The sequence below is a fragment of the Molothrus aeneus genome, unplaced genomic scaffold, assembly GCF_037042795.1.
Source record: "Molothrus aeneus isolate 106 unplaced genomic scaffold, BPBGC_Maene_1.0 scaffold_271, whole genome shotgun sequence".
NCBI lineage: Eukaryota > Metazoa > Chordata > Aves > Passeriformes > Icteridae > Molothrus > Molothrus aeneus.
Genome location: NW_027098935.1, coordinates 76,603 through 103,010, shown reverse-complemented (window position 1 = coordinate 103,010; position 26,408 = coordinate 76,603). Strand labels below are relative to the sequence as shown.

Here is a 26,408-nt window from a genome sequence, read left to right as displayed (position 1 = left end):
TTTGTCCTTTTCCCCCACAAATTTCGGGATTTTTGGTCCCTTTTCCCCCAAAATTGGAATTTTGGGATTTTTCTCCTTTTTTCCCCACAAAATTTGGAATTTTTGGTGCTTTTTTCCCACAAATTTCGGGATTTTTGGGTCCCTTTATCCCCCCAAAATTTGGAATTTCGGCTGATTTTGGCCCCTTTTCCCTTAAAATTTCGGGATTTTTGGTGCCATTTCCCCACAAAATTTGGAATTTTGGGTGGTATTGGCTCATTTTTCCCCCAAATTTCGAGATTTTTGGTCCCTTTCCCCCACAAAATTTGCAAATTCGGGTGATTTTAGCCCCTTTTCCGCACAAATTCGGGATTTTTGGTCCCTTTTCCCCCAAAATTTGGAATTTTGGGTGATTTTGGCCCCTTTTCCTCACAAATTTCGGGATTTTTGGTGCCTTTTCCCCACAAATTTCGGGATTTTGGGCCCCTTTTCCTCAGAAAATTTGCAATTTCGGGATTTTTTGTCCTTTTCTCCACAAAATTTGGAATTTTTGGTGCCTTTTCCCCACAAATTTCGGGATTTTTGGTCCCTTTTCCTCACAAATTTTTGACATTTTGGGTTTTTTCCGCCTTTCCCTTTAAATCCCGCGACTTTTTTCGCGCGTTTTTCGTCGCCGCCATTTTCGGGACTTTTTTGGCGCCTCCCGGCCGCCATTTTAGCTCCTCCTTCCCCTCCACTTCCGGTCCGGCACTTCCGGGGTGGGCGTGGCCGGAAGTGACGCAGACGGCGGCGGCGGTGGGTCCGGGCCGGGATTTTTGGGGCAAATTTCGTCAATTTTGGGATTTTTGGGGACTTTTGAGGAATTTTTGGGGTTTTTTGGGGTTTCTCGAAGGTTCCCGGAGGGCTCTGGGGCGGTTTGGGGGATCCCGGGTGGTCCCGAGGGGGTTTAGGGGGTCCCGGGTGGGATTTTGGGGCCTTTTGGGGCCATTTGGGGAATTTTGAGGATTTTGGGGGGATTTGGGGGAATTTTTGGGAGATTTTGGGGCATTTTGGGCGGATTTGGGGCATTTTTGGGGCCACTCTGGGGGGTTTGGGAGGATTTGGGGCATTTTGGGGCGATTTGGGGGAATTTTTGGGGCCATTTTGGGGAGATTTTGGGGCATTTTGGGCGGATTTGGGGCAATTTTGGGGCCATTTTTAGGGGAATTTTGAGGGAATTTTGAGGGAATTTTGGGGGGATTTTGGGCAAATTTTGGGGATATTTTTGGGTGGATTTGGGGCAAATCTTGGAGCATTTTTTGGGAGATTTCAGGGCAAGTTTTGGGCAATTTTGGGGCCATTTTAGAGATTTTGGGAGGATTTTTGGGTGAATTTGGGGGAATTTTGGGGCAATTTGGGGCCATTTTAGGGGAATTTTTGGGGCCATTTTTGGAGGTTTTGGGGCAAATTTTGGGCCCATTTTTGGGGGGATTTGGGGCCAATTTTAGAGGAATTTTGGGGCCATTTAGGGCCATTTTTGGGGCCATTTTGGGTGGATTTGGGGCATTTTTGGGGCCATTTTGGGGTCATTTGGGGGAATTTTTGGGGCCATTTTTGGGGAATTTTTTGGGCATTTTGGGGCCATTTTGGGGGAATTTTTGGGCATTTTGGGTCCATATTTAGAGGAATTTTGGGGCCATTTAGGGCCATTTTTTGGGCCATTTTTGGGAAATTTTGAGAGAATTTGGGGCCATTTTTGGGGCATTTTGGGGCCACTTTTGGGTGGATTTGGGGCAAATTTTGGAGCCATTTTTGGGAGAATTTCAGGGACTTTTGGGGCCATTTTTGGGATTTTTGGGGCCATTTTTGGTGGCATTTTTGGAGGAATTTTGGGGCCATTTTGGGGAATTTTTGGGGCCATTTTGGGGAATTTTTGGGGCAATTTTGGGGCCATTTTTAGAGGAATTTGGGGCAAATTTTGGGGCAGTTTTGGGTGGATTTGGGGCAAATTTGGGGCCATTTTTGGGTGGATTTGGGGCATTTTTGGGGCCATTTTTGGGGAGATTTTGGGGCCATTTTTTGGTGGATTTGGGGCAATTTTGAGACCATTTTTGGGCCATTTTCGGGGAAATTTGGGGCAAATTTTGGGGCCATTTTTGGGGAATTTTTGGGGCATTTTGGGGCCATTTTTGGGTGCATTTGGGGCATTTTTGGGGCCATTTTTGGTGGATTTTGGGGCCATTTGAGGGAATTTCTGGGCATTTTTGGAGGAATTTGGGGGCATTTTGGGGTGAATTTGGGGCAAATTTTGGGGCCATTTTTGGGGAGTTTTTGGGAACTTTTGGGGCCATTTTTGGGGCCAATTTTGGGGCATTTTAGGTCCATTTTGGGGGGGAATTTGGGGCCATTTTGGGGCCATTTTTAGAGGAATTTGGGGCCATTTCTGGTGAATTTTTGAGGCATTTTGGGGCCATTTTTGGGGAGTTTTGGGCCCATTTTGGGGCAATTTTGGGTGGATTTGGAGCCATTTTTAGAGGAATTTTGGGGCCATTTTTTGGTGGATTTGGGGCCATTTCTGGGGAATTTTTGGGGCCATTTTTGGGCAGATTTGGGCCATTTTTGGGTGGATTTGGGGCCATTTTTTTAGAGGAATTTTGGAGAATTTTGGGGCCATTTTTGGGTGGATTTGGGGCCATTTTGGGCCATTTTTAGGGGAATTTTAAGGGAATTTTGGGGCCATTTTCGGGTGGATTTGGGGCCATTTTTAGAGGAATTTGGAGGGAATTTTGGGGCCATTTTTGGGGCCATTTTTGGGTGGATTTAGGGGCATTTTGGGGCCATTTTTGGGTGATTTTGGGGCCATTTCTGGTGAATTTTGGGGCCTTTTTGGGGCCATTTTGGGGCCATTTTTGGGTTGATTTGGGGTCTTTTTGGGGCCATTTTTAGAGGAATTTTGGAGAATTTTGGGGCCATTTTTGGGTGGATTTGGGGCCATATCTGGGTAATTTTTGGGCCATTTTGGGGCATTTTGGGTCCAATTTTGGGGCCATTTTTGGGCGCATTTGGGGCCATTTTTGGGCGGATTTGGGGCCATTTTGGGGCCATTTTTAGAGGAATTTTGGAGAATTTTGGGGCCATTTTTGGGTGGATTTGGGGCCATTTTTGGGGCCATTTTTAGAGGAATTTTGAGGGAATTTTGGAGTCATTTTTGGGTGGATTTTGGGGCCATTTGGGGGAATTTCTGGGTTTTTTGGAGGAATTTGGGTGGATTTTGGGGCCGTTTCCAGGGAAATTTGGGGCCAATTTTTTGGGCCATTTTGGGGCCATTTTGGGGCCATTTTGGGGCGGATTTGGGGCCATTTTGGGGCCATTTTTGGGTGGATTTGGGGCCATTTTGGGGCCATTTTTGGGTGATTTTGAGGCCATTTCTGGTGAATTTTTGGGCCATTTTGGGGCCATTTTGGGGGCATTTTGGGGAGGATTTGGGGCCATTTCTGGGGAATTTTTGAGGCCATTTTTGGGCAGATTTGGGGCGATGTTTGGGGCCATTTTGGGCCATTTTGGGGTGGATTTGGGGCCATTTTTAGAGGAATTTTGAGGGAATTTTGGGGCCTTTTTTGGTGGATTTGGGGCCAATTTGGGGCCATTTTGGGTCCATTTTTGGGGCCATTTTTTGGGTGGATTTGGGGTGAATTTGGGGTCATTTATGGGGCCATTTTTTGGGCATTTTGGCTGCATTTTTAGGGCATTTTGGGCCATTTTTGGGGCAATTTTGGGGCCATTTTGGGTGAATTTGGGGCCATTTTAGGCGAATTTTTGGGGCCATTTTTGGGGAGTTTTGGGGCCATTTTGGGGCCATTTTTGGGTGGATTTGGGCCATTTTGGGGCCATTTTTAGAGGAATTTTGGAGAATTTTGGGGCCATTTTTGGGCAGATTTGGGCCATTTTTGGGTGGATTTGGGGCCATTTTTGGGGCCAGTTTTAGAGGAATTTTGGAGAATTTTGGGGCCATTTTTGGGCAGATTTGGGCCATTTTTGGGTGGATTTGGGGCCATTTTTGGGGCCATTTTTAGAGGAATTTTGAGGGAATTTTGGAGTCATTTTTGGGTGGATTTTGGGGCCATTTGGGGGAATTTCTGGGTTTTTTGGAGGAATTTTGGTGGATTTTGGGGCCATTTCCGGGGAAATTTGGGGCCAATTTTTTGGGCCATTTTGGGGCCATTTTGGGGCGGATTTGGGGCCATTTTGGGGCCATTTTTGGGTGGATTTGGGGCCATTTCTGGTGAATTTTTGGGCCATTTTGGGGCATTTTGGGGCCATTTTTGGGCAGATTTGGGGCGATGTTTGGGGCCATTTTGGGGCCATTTTTGGGTGGATTTGGGGCCATTTTTAGAGGAATTTTGAGGGAATTTTGGGGCTATTTTCGGGGGAATTTGGGGTCTTTTTGGGGCCATTTTTAGAGGAATTTTGGAGTATTTTGGGGCCATTTTTGGGTGGATTTGGGGCCATACCTGGGTAATTTTTGGGCCATTTTGGGGCATTTTGGGTCCAATTTTGGGGCCATTTTTGGGTGGATTTGGGGCCATTTTGGGGCCATTTTTAGAGGAATTTTGGAGAATTTTGGGGCCATTTTTGGGGGGATTTGGGGTCATTTTTAGAGGAATTTTTGGGGCCTTTTTTTGGTGGATTTGGGGGCATTTTTGGGGCCCTTTTGGGGCCGTTTTGGGGCCACTTTTGGGTGATTTTGGGGCCATTTTTGGGGCCATTTCTGGTGAATTTTGGGGCCATTTTGGGTCCATTTTTGGGGCCATTTTGGGGCCATTTCTGGTGAATTTTGGGGCCATTTTGGGTCCATTTTGGGGCCATTTTGGGGCCATTTTTGGGTGAATTTTGGGGCCATTTCTGGTGAATTTTGGGGCCATTTTGGGGCCATTTCTGGTGAATTTTGGGGCCATTTTTGGGGCCCTTTTGGGGCCATTTTTGGGTGGATTTGGGGCCATTTTTGGGGCCCTTTTGGGGCCATTTTGCTGCCAGGAGTGGCCGCATCCATCACCGCTGCCGCTCATTCATTCATTAATTAATTAATTAATCACAGGGTTAATTAACAAACCCCAAATCTCCACTTCCAACCCTTCCCAAGCCCCCTTTCCCCCCTTTATTAATGAACGATTTTAATTAATTTTTGACTCCATTCCCTCTCCGCCCCCTCCGAAAGGCCAATCAGGAGCTAATTAACGGCCTTCATTAATGAATGCATTAATTACCCAGGTGTTAATTGGCCATGGGGGAGCTGAGCGACCTGGACCGGCAGATTGAGCAACTGAGGCGCTGCGAGCTCATTAAGGAGAGCGAGGTCAAGGCCCTGTGCGCCAAAGCCCGGTAATTAACGCTAATTAACGCTAATTAACGCTAATGAGCGCTAATGAATATTCACCGCTCCTAATCAGACCACCTTTAGTGGCATTTCAAGCTTAATTAATGGTCATTAATGGTGATTAATGGGCATCAGAGTGAAATAGCTGTGTTCCAAAGCGTGGTAATTAACGCTAATTAACGCTAATTAATATTCATCGATGCTAATTAGGCCTCCTTTGGTGGATGTGGAGGCATTTCAAGCTTAATTAATGGTAATTAGTGGGCATCAGAGTGAAATATCTGAATTCATTAACGACTGGATTAATTAACGACTGGATTAATTAACGACTGGATTAATTAACGACTGAATGAAGTAATGACTGGATTAATTAACGACTGAATGAAGTAATGACTGGATTAATTAACGACTGGATTAATTAACGCCTGAATTAATTAACGACTGAATTAATTAATGACTGAATTAACGACTGAATTAATTAACGACTGAATTAATTAACGCCTGAATTAATTAACGACTGGATTAATTAACAACTGAATTAATTAACGACTGAATTAATGAATAATTAATTAACGACTGAATTAATTAATGACTGAATTAATGCCTGAATTAATTAATGACTGGATTAATTAACGACTGAATTAATAACGACTGAATTAATTAATGACTGAATTAATTAATGCCTGAATTAATTAACAACTGGATTAATTAACGACTGGATTAATTAACGACTGAATTAATGAATAATTAATTAACGACTGAATTAATTAATGACTGAATTAATTAACGCCTGAATTAATTAACGACTGGATTAATTAACAACTGAATTAATTAACGACTGAATTAATGAATAATTAATTAACGACTGGATTAATTAACGACTGAATTAATTAACGACTGAATTAATGAATAATTAATTAACGACTGGATTAATTAATGACTGAATTAATTAATGCCTGAATTAATTAACAACTGGATTAATTAACGACTGAATGAAGTAATGACTGGATTAATTAACGACTTAATTAATTAATGTCTGCATTAATTAATAACTGGATTAATTAACGACTGAATTAATTATCAACTGAATTAACTATCGACTGAATTAATTAATGCCTGAATTAAATAACGACTGAATTAATGAATAATTAACTAATGACTGAATCAATTAATGAGTGAATTAATTAACGACTGAGTTAATTAACGCCTGAATTTAGTAACGACTGACTTAATTAATGCCTGAATTAATGACTAATTAACTAATGACTGGATCAATTAACGACTGACTTAATTAATGCCTGAATTAATGAATAATTAATGAATGACTAATTAACAAATGAATAATTAACTAATGCCTGCATCAAATAACGACTGACTTAATTAATGCCTTAATTAATGACTAATTAATTAACAAATAATTAACTAATGACCGAATCAATTAATGACTGACTCAATTAATGCCTGAAGTAATGAATAATTAATAAATGAATAACTAACTAATGCCTGCATCAATTAACGACTGACTTAATTAATGCCTGAATTAATGACTAGTTAATGAATGACTAATTAATGAATACTAATTAATGAATGACTATTTAATGAATGACTAATTAATGAATGACTATTTAATGAATGACTATTTAATGAATGACTAATTAATGAATGGCTAATTAATGAAGGGCTAATTAATGAATGACTAATTAATGAATGACTAATTAATGAATGACTATTTAATGAATGACTATTTAATGAATGACTAATTAATGAATGACTAATTAATGAATGACTATTTAATGAATGACTATTTAATGAATGACTAATTAATGAATGACTATTTAATGAATGACTAATTAATGAAGGGCTAATGAATGAAGGGCTAATGAATGAAGGGCTAATTAATGAGGGGCTAATTAATGAATGACTAATTAATTAATGAAGGGCTAATTAATGAAGGGCTAATTAATGAAGGGCTAATTAATGAAGGGCTAATTAACGAAGGGCTAATTAATTAATGAATGACTAATTAATGAAGGGCTAATTAATGAATGAATGGCTAATTAACAAAGGGCTAATTAATGAAGGGCTAATGAACGAAGGGGTAATTAATGAATGAATGACTAATTATTGAAGGGCTAATTAATGAATGACGGGCTAATTAATGAAGGGCTAATTAATTAATGAAGGGCTAATTAACGAAGGGCTAATTAATGAAGGGCTAATTAATGAATGACTAATTAATGAAGGGCTAATTAATGAATGACTAATTAATGACTAATTAATGAAGGGCTAATGAATGAAGGCCTAATTAATGAAGGGCTAATTAATGAAGGGCTAATTAATGAATGAATGACTAATTATTGAAGACCTAATTAATGAATGAAGGGCTAATTAATGAAGGGCTAATTAATGAAGGGCTAATTAATTAATGAAGGGCTAATTAATGAAGGGGTAATTAATGAATGAATGAAGGGCTAATTAATGAATGACTAATTAATGAATGACTAATTAATGAAGGGCTAATGAATGAAGGCCTAATTAATGAAGGGCTAATTAACGAATGAATGACTATTTATTGAAGACATAATTAATGAATGAAGGGCTAATTAATGAAGGGCTAATTAATTAATGAAGGGCTAATTAATGAAGGGGTAATTAATGAATGAATGAAGGGCTAATTAATGAATGACTAATTAATGACGGGCTAATTAATGAATGACTAATTAACGAAGGGCTAATTAATGAAGGGCTAATTAACGAAGGTCTAATTAATGAAGGGCTGATTAATGAAGGCCTAATTAACGAAGGGCTAATGAATGAAGGGCTGATGAATGAAGGGCTAATTAATTAATGAAGGGCTAATTAATTAATGAAGGGCTAATTAACGCAGGGCTAATTCATTAACGAAGGGCTAATGAAGGAAGGGCTAATTAACAAATGAATGAATTAACGAATGGCTAATGAAGGAAGGGCTAATTAACGAATGAATGAATTAATGAATTAATGAATGGCTAATTAACGAAGGGCTAATTAACAAATGAATGAATTAATGAAGGGCTAATTAACGAAGGGCTAATGAAGGAAGGGCTAATGAATGAATGAATGAATTAATGAATGGCTAATGAAGGAAGGGCTAATTAACAAATGAATGAATTAATGAATGGCTAATGAAGGAAGGGCTAATTAACAAATGAATGAATTAATGAAGGGCTAATTAACGAAGGGCTAATTAACAAATGAATGAATTAACGAATGCCTAATTAACGAAGGGCTAATTAACGAATGAATGAATTAATGAATGCCTAATGAAGGAAGGGCTAATTAACAAATGAATGAATTAATGAATGCCTAATGAAGGAAGGGCTAATGAATGAAGGGCTAATTAACAAATGAATGAATTAATGAATGCCTAATTAACGAAGGGCTAATGAATGAATGAATTAATGAATGCCTAATTAACGAAGGGCTAATTAACGAATGAATGAATTAATGAATGGCTAATGAAGGAAGGGCTAATGAAGGAAGGGCTAATGAAGGAGCTAATTAATTAATTAATTAATGACTAATTAACGGCGCCCCGTGTCGGCAGGGAGATCCTGGTGGAGGAGAGCAACGTGCAGCGCGTGGACTCGCCCGTCACCGTGAGCCGACAGCAGCGCCGACTTTGGGGCAAAATTGGGGGAATTCGGGCAAAATCCCAAAATTCGGGGATTCGGGGAATTGGGGGGAATTTGGGCAAAATTGGGCAAAATCCCAAAATTCCGGGATTCGGGGAATTTGGGAAAATTTGGGCAAAATCCCAAAATTCCAGGATTCAGGGAATTGGGGGGAATTTGGGCAAAATCCCAACATTCGGGGATTTGGGGAATTTGGGCAAATTTGGGCAAAATCCCAAAATTCCGGGATTCGGGGAATTGGGGCAAAATTGGGGGAATTTGGGCAAAATCCCAAAATTCGGGGATTCGGGGAATTTGGGGGAATTTGGGGGAATTTGGGCAAAATCCCAAAATTCCGGGATTCGGGGAATTGGGGGGAATTTGGGCAAAATCCCAAAATTCCAGGATTCGGGGAATTTGGGGGAATTGGGGCAAATTTGGGCAAAATTGGGCAAAATTGGGCAAAATCCCAACATTCGGGGATTCGGGGAATTTGGGGGAATTTGGGCAAAATCCCAAAATTTGGGGATTTGGGGAATTTGGGAAAATTTGGGCAAAATTGGGCAAAATCCCAACATTCGGGAATTTGGGGAATTTGGGGGAATTTGGGCAAAATTGGGCAAAATCCCAACATTCGGGGATTCGGGGAATTGGGGAATTTGGGGGAATTTGGGCAAAATCCCAAAATTCGGGAATTCGGGGAATTTGGGAAAATTTGGGCAAAATTGGGCAAAATCCCAAAATTCGGGGATTCGGGGAATTGGGGCAAAATTGGGGGAATTTGGGCAAAATCCCAACATTCGGGAATTTGGGGAATTTGGGGGAATTTGGGCAAAATCCCAACATTCGGGGATTCGGGGAATTTGGGGGAATTTGGGCAAATTTGGGCAAAATCCCCAAATTCGGGGATTCGGGGAATTGGGGGGAATTTGGGGGAATTTGGGCAAAATCCCAAAATTCGGGGATTCGGGGAATTGGGGGAATTTGGGGGAATTGGGGGGAATTTGGGCAAAATCCCAAAATTCGGGGATTCGGGGATTGGGGGAATTTGGGGGAATTTGGGCAAAATTGGGCAAAATCCCAAAATTCCGGGATTCGGGGAATTGGGGAAATTTGGGGGAATTTGGGCAAAATTGGGCAAAATCCCAAAATTCCAGGATTCGGGGAATTGGGGAAATTTGGGGGAATTTGGGCAAAATTGGGCAAAATCCCAAAATTCGGGGAATTTGGGGAATTTGGGAAAATTTGGGGGAATTTGGGCAAAATCCCAAAATTCGGGGATTCGGGGAATTTGGGCAAAATTGGGCAAAATTGGGCAAAATTGGGCAAAATTGGGCAAAATCCCAAAATTCGGGGATTCGGGGAATTGGGGGCAAAGTTGGAGCCCAAATCCGCGAGTTTGGGAGGAAATTTTGGGGTAAAATTGGGGCAAATTCGAGAATTTTTGCCCCCAAAAAATCGGAATTTTCTGAATGTTTTGGGGAGAATTTGGGGGAATTTTGGGGGAATTTTGGGGAAGTTTGGGGAATTTTTTGCCAAAAAAAAATCGGAATTTTGTGGGAAAAATTTGGGACAAATTCTGGAATTTTTGGCAAAAATTTGGGGGAAATTTGGGGAAAAATTTGGGAAAAAATCCGGAATTTTTTGAGGAAATTTGGGGCAAATTCGAGAATTTTTGCCCAAAAAAATCGGAATTTTCTGAATGTTTTGGGGAGAATTTGGGGGAAATTTGGGGCAATTTTTGGGAAAAATTTGGGACAAATTTGGGAAATTTTTTGCCAAAAAAAATCGGAATTTTCTGGGAATAATTTGGGGAAAATTTGGGACAAATTCTGGAATTTTTGGGGAAAATTTGGGGAAAAATTTGGGCAAAAATCCGGAATTTTTTGAGGAAATTTTGGGGCAAATTCGAGAATTTTTGCCAAAAAAAATCAGAATTTTCTGAATATTTTGGGGAGAATTTGCGGAAATTTTGGGGGAAATTTTGGGGGGAAAAATTTGGGAAAATTCGGGAATTTTGGGGTGAATTTTGGGTGATTTTGGGACATTTTGGGATGTCCATAATTTGGATATTCTGGGTGATTTTGGGTGAATTTTGGGGATATTTGAGGATATTTTGGGTCAATTTTGGGATATTTTGGGTCAATTTTGGGACATTTTGGGATTTCCATAATTTGGATCTTTTGGGTGATTTTTGGGTGAATTTTTGGGTGAATTTTGGGTGAATTTTGGGCAATTTTGGGTGATTTTTGGATGAATTTTGGGTTATTTTGGGTCTATTTTGGGTGAATTTTGGGTGGTTTTGGATGAATTTTGGGATGATTTTGGGTGAATTTTTGGGTGAATTTTTGGGTGAATTTTTGGGTGATTTTGGGTGAATTTTTGGGTGAATTTTTGGGTGAATTTTTGGGTGAATTTTGAGTAATTTTGGGAGATTTTTGGGTGAATTTCGGGTGAATTTTGGGCAATTTTGGGTGAATTTTGGGCAATTTTGGCTGATTTGGATATTTTGGGTGAATTTTGGGTGAATTTTGGGCTATTTTGGATATTCTGGGTCAATTTTGGGTGAATTTTGGGACATTTTGGGATTTCCATAATGTCGATCTTTTGGGTGATTTTGGGTGAATTTTGGGTGATTTTGGGTGAATTTCGGGTGAATTTTGGGTGAATTTTTGGATGAATTTTGGGTGAATTTTGGGTGAATTTTGGATATTTTGGGTGAATTTTGGGCTATTTTGGATATTCTGGATGAATTTTGGGTGAATTTTGGGTGAATTTTGGGTGATTTTTGGACATTTTGGGATGTCCATCATTGGGATCTTTTGGGTGATTTTGGGTGAATTTTGGCTGATTTTAGTGATTTTTGGGTGAATTTTGGGTGATTTTTGGGTGAATTATTTTGGATATTTTGGGTGAATTTTGGGTGATTTTGGGTGAATTTTGGGTGGATTTTGGGTGAATTTTGGGTGAATTTTAGGTGAATTATTTTGGGTGATTTTGGGTGAATTTTGGCTGATTTTGGTGATTTTTGGGTGAATTTTGGGTGATTTTTGGGTGAATTATTTTGGATATTTTGGGTGAATTATTTTGGGTGATTTTTGGGTGGATTTTGGGTGATTTTGGGTGAATTTTAGGTGAATTATTTTGGGTGATTTTTGGGTGATTTTTGGGTGAATTTTGGGTGAATTTTTGGGTGAATTTTTGGGTGATTTTTTGGGTGATTTTCAGTGAATTTTGGGTGAATTTTGGGTGATTTTGGGTGAATTTTGGGTGAATTTTGGGTGAATTTTTGGGTGAATTTTTGGGTGATTTTTGGGTGAATTTTGGGTGATTTTGGGTGAATTTTGGGTGAATTTTGGGTGAATTTTTGGGTGAATTTTTGGGTGATTTTTGGGTGAATTTTGGGTGATTTGGATATTCTGGGTGAATTTTGGGACATTTTGGGATGTCCATAATTTGGATCTTTTGGGTGATTTTTGGGTTATTTTGGGTGATTTTGGGTGAATTTTGGGTGAATTTTGGGTGATTTTTGGGTGGATTTTGGGTGAATTTTGGGTGAATTTTGGCTGATTTTGGGTGATTTTTGGGTGAATTATTTTGGATATTTTGGCTGATTTTGGCTGATTTTGGGGTGAATTTTGGGTGATTTTGGGTCTCCCTGTCCCCCCCAGGTGTGCGGGGACATCCACGGGCAATTCTACGACCTCAAGGAGCTGTTCCGGGTCAGTGACCCCGAGTGACCCCAGAGTGACCCCGAGTGAACCTGAGTGACCCCGAGTGACCCCGAGTGACCCCGGAGTGAACCTGAGTGACCCTGAGTGACCCTGAGTGACCTTGAGTGACCATTGAGTGACCACAGAGTGACCCCGAGTGACCCTGAGTGACCCTGAGTGACCACAGAGTGACCAATGAGTGACCAAAGAGTGACCATTGAGTGACCACAGAGTGACCAATGAGTGACCAATGAGTGACCAATGAGTGACCACAGAGTGACCAATGAGTGACCACAGAGTGACCAATGAGTGACCAATGAGTGACCACAGAGTGACCACTGAGTGACCACAGAGTGACCAATGAGTGACCAATGAGTGACCAATGAGTGACCACTTGAGTGACCACAGAGTGACCACTGGAGTGACCACAGAGTGACCACAGAGTGACCAATGAGTGACCAATGAGTGACCAATGAGTGACCAATGAGTGACCAATGAGTGACCACAGAGTGACCAATCAGTGACCAATGAGTGACCAATGAGTGACCACAGAGTGACCACAGAGTGACCAATGAGTGACCAATGAGTGACCAATGAGTGACCACAGAGTGACCATTGAGTGACCAATGAGTGACCAATGAGTGACCAATGAGTGACCATTGAGTGACCAATGAGTGACCACAGAGTGACCACAGAGTGACCAATGAGTGACCCTGAGTGACCAATTCAGGGAATTTTTGAGTGAATTTCGCTGATTTTTGGGGTCAATTCCGTGAATTTTGGGGTCAAATCTTTGGGTTTTTTTGGGATTTTTTGGGGATTTTTGGGGGATTTTTTTGGATTTTTTGGGGATTTTTGGGGGATTTTTGGTGATTTTTTTTAGATTTTGGGGTATTTTTTGGGATTTTTTGAGATTTTTGGGGGATTTTTTGGGGATTTTTTGGGATGTTTTATGGATTTTTTGTGGATTTTTTGGGAGATTTTTTGGGGGATTTTTTTGAGATTTTTTTGGGATTTTTGGGGATTTTTTGAGGATTTTTTGGGATTTTTTGGGGATTTTTTGGGATTTTTTGAGATTTTTTGGGGAGTTTTTGGGGATTTTTTGGGGATTTTTTTGGGAGACTTTTTGGGATTTTTTTTTATTTTTTGAGGTTTTTTGGGGGGGGGGTTCGGTTTTGTTTGAGATTTTTGGGGGATTTTTTGGGATTTTTTTGGGATTTTTTAGAGATTTTTTGGGGGATTTTTGGGGGACATTTTGGGGGGATTTTTTGGGGATTTTTTTTGCGATTTTTGGGGGATTTTTTGAGATTTTTGGGGGATTTTTTTTTTATTTTTTGGGGGATTTTTGGGGGGATTTTTGAGATTTTTTTGCAATTTTTTGCGATTTTTGGGGGATTTTTTGGGGATTTTTGGGGGATTTTTGGGGGCATTTTTTGGGGCATTTTTTGGGGGATTTTTTGGGGATTTTTTTGCCACCCTCCCCTGTCCCTCACCTGTCCGTGTGTCACCTGCGCAGGTGGGCGGGGATGTCCCAGAGACCAATTACCTGTTCATGGGCGACTTCGTCGACCGCGGCTTCTACAGCGTGGAGACCTTCCTGCTGCTGCTGGCGCTGAAGGTGAGACAGGTGTGACACAGGTGTGACAGGTGTGACACAGGTGTGACAGGTGTGAGACAGGTGTGACAGGTGTGACAGGTGTGACACAGGTGTGACAGGTGTGACACAGGTGTGACAGGTGTGACAGGTGTGACACAGGTGTGACAGGTGTGACAGGTGTGACAGGTGTGAGACCTTCCTGCTGCTGCTGGCGCTGAAGGTGAGACAGGTGTGACACAGGTGTGACACAGGTGTGACAGGTGTGACACAGGTGTGACAGGTGTGACAGGTGTGACAGGTGTGACAGGTGTGACACAGGTGTGACAGGTGTGACACAGGTGTGACAGGTGTGACACAGGTGTGACACAGGTGTGACAGGTGTGACACAGGTGTGACACAGGTGTGACAGGTGAGACACAGGTGTGACACAGGTGTGACAGGTGTGACACAGGTGTGACACAGGTGTGACAGGTGTGACAGGTGTGAGACCTTCCTGCTGCTGCTGGCGCTGAAGGTGAGCTCACCTGGACAGGTGTGACACAGGTGTGACAGGTGTGACACAGGTGTGACACAGGTGTGACAGGTGTGACAGGTGTGATACACCTGGACAGGTGTGACACAGGTGTGACACAGGTGTGACAGGTGAGACACAGGTGTGACACAGGTGTGACACAGGTGTGACACAGGTGTGACAGGTGTGACACAGGTGTGACACAGGTGTGACACAGGTGTGACACAGGTGTGACAGGTGTGACAGGTGTGACACAGGTGTGACAGGTGTGAGACCTTCCTGCTGCTGCTGGCCTTAAAGGTGAGACAGGTGTGACACAGGTGAGACAGGTGTGACACAGGTGTGACAGGTGTGATACACCTGGACAGGTGTGACACAGGTGTGACAGGTGTGACAGGTGTGACACAGGTGTGACACAGGTGTGACACAGGTGTGACAGGTGTGACAGGTGTGACACAGGTGTGACAGGTGTGAGACCTTCCTGCTGCTGCTGGCGCTAAAGGTGAGCTCACCTGGACAGGTGTGACACAGGTGTGACACAGGTGTGACAGGTGTGACAGGTGTGACACAGGTGTGACAGGTGTGACAGGTGTGAGACCTTCCTGCTGCTGCTGGCGCTAAAGGTGAGACAGGTACACGTGTGACACAGGTGTGACACAGGTGTGACACAGGTGTGACACAGGTGTGACACAGGTGTGACAGGTGTGACACAGGTGTGACACAGGTGTGACACAGGTGTGACAGGTGTGACAGGTGTGACAGGTGTGACACAGGTGTGACACAGGTGTGATAGAGGTGTGACACAGGTGTGACACAGGTGTGACAGGTGTGACCCAGGTGTGACCCAGGTGTGACCCAGGTGTGACCCAGGTGTGACCCAGGTGTGCTGTACCTGTCCAGGTGAGGTACCCAGACCGGATCACGCTGATCAGGGGTAACCACGAGTCGCGGCCGATCACGCAGGTGTGGCACAGGTGTGCTGTACATAGCACAGGTGATGCCATAGGTGTGTCATACATGTCTCAGGTGTGCTGTGTGTAACTCAGGTGTGTCACACCTGTGCCCAGGTGAGGTACCCGGACTGGATCACACTGATCAGAGATAATCACGAGTCCCGTCAGATCACGCAGGTGTGGCACAGGTGTGCCATGGATAGGTTGTACCTGGCACAGGTGTGTCATACATGGCACAGGTGTGTTATAAATGGCACAGGTGTGACTCAGGTGTGTCACACCTGTGCCCAGGTGAGGTACCCGGACCGGATCACGCTGATCAGGGGTAACCACGAGTCCCGGCAGATCACGCAGGTGTGGCACAGGTGATGCCATAGCTGTGCTGTACCTGTCTCAGGTGTGCTGTATGTAACTCAGGTGTGTCACACCTGTCCAGGTGAGGTACCCAGACCGGATCACGCTGATCAGAGGTAACCACGAGTCCCGGCAGATCACACAGGTGTGGCACAGGTGATGCCATAGGTGTGTCATACATGACACAGGTGTGCTGTACCTGACTCAGGTGTGTCACACCTGTCCAGGTGAGGTACCCGGACCGGATCACGCTGATCAGGGGTAACCACGAGTCCCGGCAGATCACGCAGGTGTGGCACAGGTGATGCCATAGGTGTGTCATACATGACACAGGTGTGCTGTACCTGACTCAGGTGTGTCACACCTGTCCAGGTGAGGTACCCGGACCGGATCACGCTGATCAGAGGTAACCACGAGTCCCGGCAGATCACGCAGGTGTGGCACAGGTGTGCTGTACATAGCACAGGTGATGCCATAGGTGTGTCATACATGACACAGGTGTGCTGTACCTGACTCAGGTGTGTCACACCTGTCCAGGTGAGGTACCCGGACCGGATCACGCTGATCAGGGGTAACCACGAGTCCCGGCAGATCACGCAGGTGTGGCACAGGTGATGCCATAGGTGTGCTTTACATGGCACAGGTGTGTCATACATGTCTCAGGTGTGCTGTACCTGACCCAGGTGTGCTGTACCTGTCCAGGTGAGGTACCCAGACCGGATCACGCTGATCAGAGGTAACCACGAGTCGCGGCCGATCACACAGGTGTGGCACAGGTGTGCTGTACATAGCACAGGTGATGCCCTAGGTGTGTCACACATGACACAGGTGTGCTGTACCTGTCTCAGGTGTGTCACCTGTGCCCAGGTGAGGTACCCGGACCGGATCACGCTGATCAGGGGCAATCACGAGTCCCGGCAGATCACGCAGGTGTGGCACAGGTGTGCTGTACATAGCACAGGTGATGCTATAGGTGTGTCACACATGACACAGGTGTGCTGTGTGTAACTCAGGTGTGTCACACCTGTGCCCAGGTGAGGTACCCGGACCGGATCACGCTGATCAGGGGTAATCACGAGTCCCGTCAGATCACGCAGGTGTGGCACAGGTGTGCTGTACATGGCACAGGTGATGCCCTAGGTGTGTCACACATGACACAGGTGTGCTGTACCTGACTCAGGTGTGTCTCACCTGTCCAGGTGAGGTACCCGGACCGGATCACGCTGATCAGAGGTAACCACGAGTCCCGGCAGATCACGCAGGTGTACGGCTTCTACGACGAGTGCCTGCGCAAGTACGGCTCGGTCACCGTGTGGCGCTACTGCACCGAGATCTTCGACTACCTGAGCCTGTCGGCCATCATCGACGGCAAGGTGACACACCTGGGGACACACCTGGGGGCGGGGACACACCTGGGGGGGACACACCTGGGGGCGGGGACACACCTGGGGGGGAAAATGGTGAAAATTGGGGGGAAATTGGTGAAAATTGGGGGTTCTGGGGACACCTGGGGGCAGTGACACACCTGGGGACACACCTGGGGATACACCTGGGGACACCTGGGGGCAGTGACACACCTGGGGACACACCTGGGGGGAAAAAATGGTGAAAATTGGGGGGAAATTGGTGAAAATTGGGGCTTCAGGGACACCTGAGGACACACCTGGGGACACCACACCTGGGGGCGGTGACACACCTGGGGACAGGGGACACACCTGGGGACACACCTGGGGGGAAAAAATGGTGAAAATTGGGGGGAAATCGGTGAAAATTGGGGGTTCGGGGACACCTGGGGACACCTGGGGGCGGTGACACACCTGGGGACAGGGGACACACCTGGGGGGGAGAACCGGCGAAAATTGGGGGGAAATTGGTGAAAATTGGGGGTTTGGGGACACACCTGGGGGCGGGGACACACCTGGGGACACACCTGGGGATACACCTGGGGACACCTGGGGGCGGTGACACACCTGGGGACACACCTGGGGGGGAGAACCAGCGAAAATTGGGGGGAAATTGGTGAAAATTGGGGGTTCTGGGGACACCTGGGGACACACCTGGGGACACCCACGGGCACACATGGGGGGAAAAAATGGTGAAAATTGGGGGGAAATCGGTGAAAATTGGGGGTTTGGGGACACCTGGGGATACCTGGGGATGGGGACACACCTGGGGATACACCTGGGGGGGAAAACTGGTGAAAATTGGGGGGAAATCGGTGAAAATTGTGGGTTCAGGGACACCTGGGGACACCTGGGAGCTGGGGACACACCTGGGGACACCTGGGGATACACCTGGGGACAGGGGACACACCTGGGGGGGAGAACCGGCGAAAACTGGGGGGAAATTGGTGAAAATTGGGGGTTTGGGGACACACCTGGGGACTGGGGACACACCTGGGGACACACCTGGGGACACACCTGGGGGCGGTGACACACCTGGGGGGAAAAAAAGGTGAAAATTGGGGGGAAATCCGTGAAAATTGGGGGTTTTGGGGACACCTGGGGACACGGCTGGGGACACCTGGGGACACACCTGGGGACAGGGGACACACCTGGGGACAGGGGACACACCTGGGGGGGAGAACTGGTGAAAATTGGGGGGAAATGGGTGAAAATTGTGGGTTCAGGGACACCTGGGGACACCTGGGGATGGGGACACACCTGGGGATACACCTGGGGGGGAAAACTGGTGAAAATTGGGGGGAAATCGGTGAAAATTGGGGTTTTTAGGGACACCTGGGCACAGCTGGGGTGCACCAAACACCCCAAAAATCCCAAATGTCCCAAAATGCCCCAAACTGACCCAAAACGCCCCAAATTTTCAGATTTTCTGCGTCCACGGGGGCCTCTCGCCGTCCATCCACAATGACCCCAAACACCCCAAAATGTCCCAAAATATCCAAAATACCCCAAATATCCAAAATACCCCAAATTATCCTAAATATTCTGAATACCCCAAATCCCCCAAATATCCCAAATCCCCCAAATCCCCCAATGACCCCAAATGTCCCAAAATGCCCCAAATACCCAAAATATCCCAAATATCCCAAATATCCAAAATATCCCAAATATCCCAAATGTCCCAAAAATCCCAAATATTTAAAATGTCTCAAATCCCCCAATGACCCCAAATGTCCCAAAATGCCCCAAACTGACCCAAAACGCCCCAAATTTTCCGATTTTCTGCGTCCACGGGGGCCTCTCGCCGTCCATCCACAATGACCCCAAACACCCCAAAATGACCCAAAATATCCAAAATATCCCAAATATCCAAAATATCCCAAAATATCTCAAAATGCCCTAAAATATCCCAAAATATCCCAAAATGTCCCAAAATGTACCAAAATATCCCAAAATATCCCAAATATTCTGAATACCCCAAATACCCCAAAATATCCCAAAATATCCGAAATACCCCAAATATTTTAAATATCCCAAATGTCCCAAAAATCCCAAATGTCCCAAAATGCCCTAAAATGACCCAAAACGTCCCAAATTTTCCGATTTTCTGCGTCCACGGGGGCCTCTCGCCGTCCATCCCCAATGACCCCAAGCACCCCAAATACCCCAAATATCCCAAATATTCTGAATACCCCAAATGTCCCAATGACCCCAAATGTCCCAAAACGCCCCAAACTGACCCAAAATATCCCAAATTTTCCGATTTTCTGCGTCCACGGGGGCCTCTCGCTGTCCATCCACAATGACCCCAAATACCCCAAAATGACCCAAAATACCCCAAAATATCCCCAAATATCCCAAATAACCCAAAATATCCCAAATGTCCCAAACATCCCAAAACATCCCAAAATATCCAAAATATCCAAAATATCGCAAAATATCCCAAATACCCCAAATACCCCAAATATCCCAAAATATCCCAAAATATCCCAAATATCCCAAATATCCCAAATATCCCCAAATACCCCAAATATCCCAAAATATGCAAATACCCCAAAATATCCCAAAATACCCCAAAATATCCCAAAATATCCCAAAATGTCCCAAATATTCTGAATACCCCAAATCCCCCAATGACCCCAAATGTCCCAAATGCCCCAAATGTCCCAAAACGCCCCAAAGTGACCCAAAACGCCCCAAATTTTCAGATTTTCTGCGTCCACGGGGGCACTCGGTGTCCATCCACAATGACCCCAAACACCCCAAAATGACCCAAAATATCCAAAATATCCCAAATATCCAAAATATCCCAAAATATCCCAAATATCCCAAATATCCCAAAATGCCCCAAACATCCCAAAACATCCCAAAATATCCAAAATATCCAAAATATCCCAAAATATCCCAAATATCACCAAATACCCCAAATATTTTAAATATCCCAAATGCCCCAAAACGCCCCAAATTTTCAGATTTTCTGCGTCCACGGGGGCCTCTCGCCGTCCATCCACAATGACCCCAAGCACCCCAAATACCCCAAATATCCCAAATATTCTGAATACCCCAAATGTCCCAATGACCCCAAATGTCCCAAAACGCCCCAAAGTGACCCAAAATGCCCCAAATTTTCAGATTTTCTGCGTCCACGGGGGCCTCTCGCCGTCCATCCACAATGACCCCAAACACCCCAAAATGACCCAAAATACCCCAAAATATCCCAAACACCCCAAATATTTTAAATATCCCAAATGTCCCAAAAATCCCAAATGTCCCAAAATGCCCTAAAATGACCCAAAACGTCCCAAATTTTCCGATTTTCTGTGTCCACGGGGGCACTCGGTGTCCATCCACAATGACCCCAAACACCCCAAAATACCCCAAAATATCCCAAATACCCCAAATATTTTAAATATCCCAAATGTCCCAAAAATCCCAAATATCCCAAAATGCCCCAAAACACCCTAAAATGACCCAAAATATCCCGAATTTTCAGATTTTCTGCGTCCACGGGGGCCTCTCGCCGTCCATCCAGACCCTGGACCAGATCCGCACCATCGACCGCAAGCAGGAGGTGCCGCACGACGGCCCCATGTGTGACCTGCTCTGGTCCGACCCCGAAGGTACCCGGGGACACCTGGGCACACCTGGGGACACCTGGGGACACCTGGGCACACCTGGGGACACCGGGGGACACCGGGGGACACCGGGGAGGGCAAAAATCCCCGAGGAAATGGAAAAAAACCCGAAGGTTTTAGGCCAAAATTCACGAAATTGGCCCCGAAAATGAGCGGAACTCGGTCAAAAAGCTCTGAAATTGTTCACAGTGAGGGACAGCAAAAACCCCCAAAAAAATGCTAAAAAAAATGCCTAAAATTTGGAAGATTTTACCCCAAAATCCCAAAGATTTTACCTCAAAATCCCAAAGATTTGACCCCAAAATTGACCCCAAAAGTTTCCTGAATCTGCTCAAAAAAATCCTTAAATTATTCACAGTGACGGACACCAAAAAATCCTAAAAAATCCCCCAAAAAATCCCCAAAATTGTGAAGATTTTACCCCAAAATTCACTAAATTGACCCCAAAAGTTTCCTGAATCTACTCCAAAAATCCTTAAATTATTCACAGTGAGGGACACCAAAAAATCCTAAAAAATCCCCCAAATCCCAAAGATTCTGCCCCAAAATCCCCAAGATTTTACCCCAAAATTCACTGAATTGATCCCAGTGAGGGACACAAAAAAATCTTAAAAAATCTCAAAGATTTGACCCCAAAATTCACTGAACTGACCCCAAAAGTTTCCTGAATCTGCTCAAAAAATCCTTAAATTATTCACAGTGAGGGACACCAAAACCCCCAAAAAATCCCAAAATCCCAAAGATTCTGCCCCAAAATTCACTAAATTGACCCCAAAAATCAGCAAAATTCACTTAAAAATTCACTGAATTGGTCAAAGTGAGGGACACCAAAAACCTCCAAAAAATACTAAAAAAAAAATCCCCAAAATCCCAAAGATTTTACCCCAAAATTCACTGAATTGATCCCAGTGAGGGACACCAAAAAATCCTAAAAAACCCCAAAGATTTGACCCCAAATTTCACTGAATTGGCCCCAAAAGTTTCCTGAATCTGCTCAAAAAATCCTTAAATTATTCACAGTGAGGGACACCAAAAAATCCTAAAAAAATCCCAAAAATCCCAAAGATTTTAACCCAAATTTCATTAAATTGGCCCCAAAAAAGAGCAAAATTCTCTTAAAAATTCCCTGAATTGGTCACAGTGAGGGACACCAAAACCCCCAAAAAATCCTAAAAAAATCCCAAAATTGTGAAGATTTGACCCCAAAATCCCAAAGATTTGACCCCAAAATTGACCCCAAAAGTTTCCTGAATCTGCTCAAAAAATCCTTAAATTATTCACAGTGAGGGACACCAAAAACCCCAAAAAATCCTAAAAAAATCCCCAAAATCCCAAAGATTTGACCCCAAAAATCAGCAAAATTCACCCAAAAATTCCCTGAATTGATCCCAGTGAGGGACACCAAAAACCCCAAAAAAATCCTAAAAAAATCCCCAAAATCCCAAAGATTTTACCCCAAAATTCACTGAATTGGTCACAGTGAGGGAGACAAAAAACCCCAAAAAATCCTAAAAAAACCCCCAAAATTTGGAAGATTTTACCCCAAAAATCCCAGAAATCCACTCAAAAATTCACAAAATGGATCCCAGTGAGGGAGACAAAAAAACCCAAAAAATCCCAAATAAAATCCCCCAAATCCCAAAGATTTTACCCCAAAATTCATTAAATTGACCCCAAAAATTCATTTAAAAATTCACTGAATTGGTCACAGTGAGGGACACCAAAAACCCCAAAAAAATCCTAAAAAAATCCCAAAGATTTTACCCCAAAATTGACCCCAAAAGTTTCCTGAATCTGCTCAAAAAATCCTTAAATTATTCACAGTGAGGGACAGCAAAAAATCCTAAAAAAATCCCCAAAATCCCAAAGATTTTAACCCAAAATTCATGAAATTGACCCCAAAAATCAGCAAAATTCACCCAAAAATTCACTGAATTGGTCCCAGTGAGGGACACCAAAAATCCCAAAAAAATCCTAAAAAAATCCCCAAAATTCTGAAGATTTTACCCCAAAAAATCCCCGAAATCCACTCAAAAATTCACAAAATGGATCCCAGTGAGGGAGACAAAAAACCCCAAAAAAATCCCAAATAAAATCCCCAAAATCCCAAAGATTTTACCCCAAAATTCATTAAATTGACCCCAAAAATTCACTGAATTGGTCACAGTGAGGGACACCAAAAACCCAAAAAAATCCTAAAAAATCCCCAAAATCCCAAAGATTTTACCCCAAAATTCATTAAATTGACCCCAAAAATCAGCAAAATTCACCCAAAAATTCACTGAATTGGGCCCAGTGAGGGAGACAAAAAAACCCCAAAAAATCCTAAAAAAAACCCCAAAATTGTGAAGATTTTACCCCAAAACCCCAAAGATTTGACCCCAAAATTGACCCCAAAAGTTTCCTGAATCTGATCAAAAACTCCTTAAATTATTCACAGTGAGGGACACCAAAAAATCCTAAAAAAATCCCCAAAATCCCAAAGATTTTACCCCAAAATTCAATGAGTTGATCCCAGTGAGGGACACAAAAAAATCTTAAAAAATCCCAAAGATTTGACCCCAAAAATCAGCGAAATTCACCCAAAAATTCACTGAATTGGTCCCAGTGAGGGAGACAAAAAACCCCAAAAAATCCTAAAAAATCCCCAAAATTTGGAAGATTTTACCCCCAAAATATCCCAGAAATCCACTCAAAAATTCACAAAATGGATCCCAGTGAGGGAGACAAAAAAACCCCAAAAAATCCTAAAAAAAATCCCCAAAATCCCAAAGATTTTAACCCAAAATTCACAGAATTGACCCCAAAAATTCACTTAAAAATTCACTGAATTGGTCACAGTGAGGGACACCAAAAACCCAAAAAAATCCTAAAAAAAATCCCCAAAATCCCAAAGATTTGACCCCAAAATTCATTAAATTGACCCCAAAAATCAGCAAAATTCACCCAAAAATTCACTGAATTGGGCCCAGTGAGGGAGACAAAAAAACCCCAAAAAATCCTAAAAAAAACCCCAAAATCCCAAAGATTTGACCCCAAAATTCACTGAATTGACCCCAAAAATCAGCAAAATTCACTTTAAAATTCACTGAATTGGTCCCAGTGAGGGAGACAAAAAATCCCAAAAAAATCCTAAAAAAATCCCCAAAATTTGGAAGATTTTACCCCAAAAATCCCCGAAATCCACTCAAAAATTCACAAAATGGATCCCAGTGAGGGAGACAAAAAACCCCAAAAAATCCCAAATAAAATCCCCAAAATCCCAAAGATTTTAACCCAAAATTCACAGAATTGACCCCAAAAATTCACTTAAAAATTCACTGAATTGGTCACAGTGAGGGACACCAAAAACCCCAAAAAATCCTAAAAAATCCCCCAAAATCCCAAAGATTTTACCCCAAAATCCCAAAGATTTTACCCCAAAATTCACTGAACTGACCCCAAAAGTTTCCTGAATCTGCTCAAAAAATCCTTAAATTATTCAGTGAGGGACGCAAAAACCCCAAAAAAATCCTAAAAAAATCCCCAAAATTTGGAAGATTTTACCCCAAAAATCCCAAAGATTTTACCCCAAAATTCACTAAATTGACCCCAAAATCAGCAAAATTCACTTAAAAATTCACTGAATTGGTCAAAGTGAGGGACACCAAAAACCTCCAAAAAAATCCTAAAAAAAATCCCCAAAATCCCAAAGATTTGACCCCAAAATCCCAAAGATTTTACCCCGAAATTCACTGAATTTGATCCCAGTGAGGGACACCAAAAAATCCTAAAAAACCCCAAAGATTTTACCCCAAATTTCACTGAATTGGCCCCAAAAGTTTCCTGAATCTGCTCCAAAAATCCTTAAATTATTCAGAGTGAGGGACACAAAACCCCCACAAAATCCTAAAAAAATCCCCAAAATCCCAAAGATTTGAACCCAAAAATCAGCAAAATTCACCCAAAAATTCCCTGAATTGGTCCCAGTGAGGGACACCAAAAACCCCAAAAAAATCCTAAAAAAATCCCCAAAATTTGGAAGATTTTACCCCAAAAAATCCCAGAAATCCACTCAAAAATTCACAAAATGGATCCCAGTGAGGGAGACAAAAAACCCCAAAAAATCCTAAAAAAAATCCCCAAAATCCCAAAGATTTTAACCCAAAATTCACAGAATTGACCCCAAAAATTCACTGAATTGGTCACAGTGAGGGACACCAAAATCCCAAAAAAATCCTAAAAAATCCCCAAAATCCCAAAGATTTGACCCCAAAATTCATTAAATTGACCCCAAAAATCAGCAAAATTCACCCAAAAATTCACTGAATTGGGCCCAGTGAGGGAGACAAAAAAACCCCAAAAAATCCTAAAAAAAACCCCAAATCCCAAAGATTTGACCCCAAAATTCACTGAATTGACCCCAAAAATCAGCAAAATTCACTTTAAAATTCACTGAATTGGTCCCAGTGAGGGACACCAAAAATCCCAAAAAAATCCTAAAAAAATCCCTAAAATTTGGAAGATTTTACCCCCAAAATCCCAGAAATCCACTCAAAAATTCACAAAATGGATCCCAGTGAGGGAGACAAAAAAAACCCAAAAAAATCCCAAATAAAATCCCCCAAATCCCAAAGATTTTAACCCAAAATTCATTAAATTGACCCCAAAAATTCACTTAAAAATTCACTGAATTGGTCCCAGTGAGAGACACCAAAAACCCAAAAAATCCTAAAAAATCCCAAAATTGTGAAGATTTGACCCCAAAATCCCAAAGATTTGACCCCAAAATTCACTGAATTGACCCCAAAAATCAGCAAAATTCACCCAAAAATTCACTGAATTGGTCCCAGTGAGGGAGACAAAAAACCCAAAAAAAATCCTAAAAAATCCCTAAAATTTGGAAGATTTTACCCCAAAATTCACTGAAATCCACTCAAAAATTCACAAAATGGATCCCAGTGAGGGAGACAAAAAATCCCAAAAAATCCCAAATAAAATCCCCAAAATCCCAAAGATTTTACCCAAATTTCATTAAATTGACCCCAAAAATTCAACTTAAAAATTCACTGAATGGGCCCAGTGAGGGACACCAAAAACCCCAAAAAAATCGAAAAAAAATCCCCAAAATTGTGAAGATTTTTACCCCAAAATTCCCAAAGATTTGACCCCAAAATTCACTGAATTGAACCCCAAAAATCAGCAAAATTCACCTAAAAATTCACTGAATTGGTCCCAGTGAGGGAGACAAAAATCCCAAAAAAATCCTAAAAAAATC

The 26,408-nt window shown here is 43.0% G+C and overlaps 1 protein-coding gene across 1 annotated transcript; it reads left to right on the top strand.

Moving 5' to 3' along the window:
* Nucleotides 1-4,418: 4,418 nt before the first annotated feature.
* Nucleotides 4,419-21,303, top strand: LOC136569840 (serine/threonine-protein phosphatase 4 catalytic subunit-like). The gene is made up of 6 exons (XM_066570204.1): nucleotides 4,419-5,337; nucleotides 8,919-8,970; nucleotides 12,657-12,707; nucleotides 14,215-14,316; nucleotides 17,313-17,486; nucleotides 21,010-21,303. Exons 1-6 carry the CDS (start codon nucleotides 5,240-5,242, stop codon nucleotides 21,301-21,303), a joined length of 771 nt encoding a protein of 256 aa, XP_066426301.1. The 5' UTR covers nucleotides 4,419-5,239.
* The last annotated feature ends 5,105 nt before the right edge of the window (nucleotides 21,304-26,408 follow it).

Coding starts and splice junctions, on each gene's coding strand:
- LOC136569840 (XM_066570204.1), top strand. CDS start 5,240: ATGGGGGAGCTGAGCGACCTGGACCGGCAGATTGAGCAACTGAGGCGC. Junction 8,971..12,656: donor GCGTGGACTCGCCCGTCACC/GTGAGCCGACAG, acceptor TGTCCCCCCCAG/GTGTGCGGGGACATCCACGG. Junction 12,708..14,214: donor ACCTCAAGGAGCTGTTCCGG/GTCAGTGACCCC, acceptor TCACCTGCGCAG/GTGGGCGGGGATGTCCCAGA.